Source organism: Rhinopithecus bieti, unplaced genomic scaffold, assembly GCF_001698545.2.
Source record: "Rhinopithecus bieti isolate Rb0 unplaced genomic scaffold, ASM169854v2 scaffold_19482, whole genome shotgun sequence".
Taxonomy (NCBI): Eukaryota; Metazoa; Chordata; class Mammalia; order Primates; family Cercopithecidae; genus Rhinopithecus; species Rhinopithecus bieti.
Genome location: NW_016809768.1, coordinates 375,166 through 379,027, shown reverse-complemented (window position 1 = coordinate 379,027; position 3,862 = coordinate 375,166). Strand labels below are relative to the sequence as shown.

The 3,862-nt window shown below is 47.9% G+C and overlaps 1 protein-coding gene across 1 annotated transcript in view; it reads right to left on the bottom strand.

The window, feature by feature from the left end:
• Positions 1-3,862, bottom strand: part of RAB17 (RAB17, member RAS oncogene family) — a 23,530-nt gene that overhangs the window by 11,947 nt on the left and 7,721 nt on the right. Inside the window, exon 3 of the mRNA XM_017890384.1 lies at positions 641-800. Within this exon, the coding sequence (XP_017745873.1) occupies positions 641-797 (157 nt within the window). The 5' untranslated portion in view covers positions 798-800. The remainder of the gene's footprint in view (positions 1-640; positions 801-3,862) is intronic.

The window sequence follows — 3,862 nt, the reverse complement described above, 5'->3', positions numbered from 1 at the left end:
AGGCAGGCTGTGCCCACAGCAGGATGGGAAGGAGGCCAGCTGCCTGCAGATGCCCCATACAGTCACTCCTGAGCTTCACGATAGGTTAGCCTTTTTAAGAAACACGGCAAGAAGGTCTCCCTCCCCACCCACCCCCAACATGGATCCTCCCACCCCAATCCAGGCCAAGCAGGTAAAGCAAGTCCAGGCGGGAAGGAAGATGCTGTTGGGGTAAATAAAGCAAGGGAGCAGTGTTAGCAGGAGGGCGGCCTGGGTGGTGGGAGAGGACAGCTGGTTTAGGCCGCTGAGGGGCCAGAGCCCAGGAGGCTTCATCCGGGCTCTCCCTTCCACCAGCATAATCCCTCACACCCAACCCAACGCTTTGGGGCCAGAGGTCCTACTCCAGAATCTCCACCCCCTGCAGACTCCAGCTGAGCTGAAATCTGATCCAGAGCCAAGGGTGCTTCCTGTCTTTGTAGATTCTGTGGCTGCGCTCATGGACCTCACTCCCTCCCCTCACGCACTGGACACAGGCAGCTCAAGGCCCCAGGACAGCATGGGGATTTCTAGGCAGGCATCATCCCCATCTGCCCCAGGTGTGAGTCAGCAGCCCAGACTTCTGCACTGAAGACCAGCAAAGGGGTGCTCTGCTCTCACTTACAGCCCACCGTAGGCAGGATATTCTTGAAGTCATTCTTCACATACCGAAGAGCCAAGCTGGATTTACCCACGGAGCCACTTCCCAGGAGAACCAGCTTGAACACACGGGGCTGGCTGGGGGCAGCCCTGGGCTGGGGGGTCCTGTGTGCCTGTGCCATGCCCTGCAAAGAATCACAACTGCCTGAAACAGGTGGAACATCTGAGCCACATCAACTCAGCAAGCTCAACCCCGGGGCTGCTTCCTGGTCAGGAGCAGATGGTCCGAAACAGAGTTCCCAACTCAGAGGTCACCTGGGTCCACACTCCTGCTCCCCTCTGCACCCCATGCCCCATCTCCCCATCTGCAGTTTTAGGTCCATTTTACATCTGTGGTAAGGAACAAAAGGAGTTTTGCTTGGAAAGCTCCGGGCACAGGTCACTGCAGGCCCTGAAAAGCAATGAGTACATGTGGAGGTCTTAGGTCTTATTGTTCACCTTCCATTACTTTGAATTTTTACAAATCTATTACTTGTATCTAATGCACGGAGAGGTAAAAAGCATCTGAGCATTTCTTGGGTGGTTGTTCATGGATTAAAGTTGGTGTTTCAGAAAAAATCTACCTAAAAAAAGTTGGTGTCTCAATGATCTCAAAACATCATAGACACATTCCTATTGTGTCTAAAGCCTCAGAACCCATAGTGGTATGCCCCAGAGAAAACCAACTTTGTGATCAAAATAAATGTGGGTGACCCCTGCATATTTTTTCTTTATAAAAACTCTCATGTACACACCGCAATAGAGAGAACGGTCTGATGGGCCCATAGACCCACCTCCCTCTTCCCCAGTAATCCTCTCAGCCATTCATGTCACTCACACTCCCAAACCTCCCCATAGCAGGTTAGTGTAAAGCAGATCCCAGGCATCCCATCCTCTGCAAATCTCAGTACAGATACAGGCATTTTTTTCTTTGCAGTTCATGTGTTGAAGAAATCAGGTTGTCTTATAGATTTCCAGTACGGATGTTGCTGATTGCACCCCTGTGTTATTGAATGGAGTCCTCTGAACTTTGTATTTTTGATACGTGGTGGTTCAGGATATAAATCTGATTAGATACAGGCTATTTTTTGGCAAGATTGCCAGGAGAGTGTGTGTGCACTTCCCGCAGAAGACAAATAATGTCCAGTTGTCTCTCTGTGATGTTGGCAGTCACTGAAGACTATTACTTCGACCCGCTCTTTCACTAGAGGGTTGCAAAATGGTGACATTCTGATAATGTTCTAATGTTATCACTTGGCGCTTGTTTATTATCTAGGAAGAGAAGCTCTCCACAATCAATATGAAACCCATCGGGGACAGCTGGTCCTGTGATCAGAGTCTCATCTCCCTCCCTCACCACTGTGGGCAAGAGGGAGGCTCCCTAAAGAGGGAAGGAGAGGAATTTTGAAAAGGAAAGAAGAAAAAGCAGGAGTGGTTGGAAGCAATCCACGTGCCCTCACTGCCCCCAGTAAGGAGCCACGGCCACAACAGACTGGTCTGGTCTGCCCTGCAGGGATAAGAGGAGAAGTAATCAAGTTTGAAATCAGTCTTGAAACAAATACGATGGGGTCCTAGATACCAAGAAGATCGTTCTAGACAGAAAGCGACTGGAGAGTCACAGAGTCCTTAACAGGAGGGTTTAGGGCTCTCTACCCATCAGAGAAGAAGGGTTCCACATAGTAGACTTGGGTGGTTATCCCAAACATGCCTGGAAACCCAGCTTAGATGGAAATACTCAAGTTTCACCATCAAGTATGATGCTGGCTTCAGAGACGGATAAAAAACATAACATTAAGTTTTCCATCTGTGTTTCTCAAAAAAAAAAAAAGAAAGAAAGAAAGAAAGAAAAAAAAGAAAGAAAGAAAAGAAAAATAAAAAGAAAAGCTCTCCAGGTGATCTCAGTATGCAGCCAAGACTAGGAATCACTGCTAGAATTCTGTTCTCCTTGGAGCTGGGAACAGTGTCTAGCACATAGTAAGTACTCAATAAATACCTAAGAAATGAATGAATGAGGCCAAGCGCAAAGAGCACATAACACAGCACCTGTGCTTTGAAATATCCTCCTGGATTGAGGATGATTTCTTAGGGCCGGCTATGGTTTGCATGGATCCTCCAAAAAGCAGATTTGAAAACTTAGTCCCCAATGCAACCATGCTGGGAGGTGGGGCCTAACAGAAGGTGGTTGGGTCATGAGGACTCTGCTCTTATTAATCCATGCCCAGATTAACACTGCTGCGGTCTTGCATGTCCACGAGCCTGCATGTTCTCTTGTCCTTTTGGGGATGACACAGCAAGAAGGCCCCAACAGACGTAGACCCCTTGGCCTTGGACTTCCCAGCCTCCAGAACCATAAGAAACAAATCTTTGTTCTGTATACATTTCTGTCTCAGGAATTCTGTCAAAGCAGCACAGACTAAGACAGCACCTGAGGCAAAGTGAGAGTGCCTGGGGTGGGAACTCAGTCCATCAGATGATCTGCTCAAGTCAGCTGGGAACAGGCTCTCAGAGGCCAAGGCACAGCCCAGACTCTCCACCCTTTGGTGGAAGGGGAAAAGGTAGTGGGGGTGGGGTGAGGGAACAAACACTACTCAATGGCTACAGTGTACACTGCTCAAGTATTGGGTGCAAAAAAAATCTCAGATATCACTGAAGAACATATCCATGTAACCAAATACCACCTGCTCCCCCAAAATCTATTGAAATAAAAAATAATTTAAAATAAACAAAGATACCCCTTCAAGTTCTCTTTGCTATTTATTTGTACAGGTTAATAAAGCCTTTCCTAAGTCAAAAAAAATCTGTGGCCCAAAACTTGTCTGAATTAACTGAAATAGGTGGACTCTGAAGGAATGCACTGTGACTACTAGGATGCCAGCGTCTCATTCCTTTGACAATGATATGTCTCTTTAATAAGGTTATTTTATTTTTGGGCTGGGCGCAGTAGCTCATGCCTGTAATGGCACTTTGAGAAGCCGAGGTGGGTGGATCACTTATGGTCAGGAGTTGGAGACCAGCCTGTCCAACACAGTGAAACCCCAACTCTACTAAAAATGCAAAAATTAGCTGGCTGTGGTGGCACATGCCTGTAATCCCAGCTACTCGGGAGGCTGAGGCAGGAAAATCGCTTGAACCAAGGAGGCAGAGGTTGCAGTGAGCCAAGATCTCACCATTGCATTCCAGCCTGGGCAACAGAGTGAGACTCCATCTC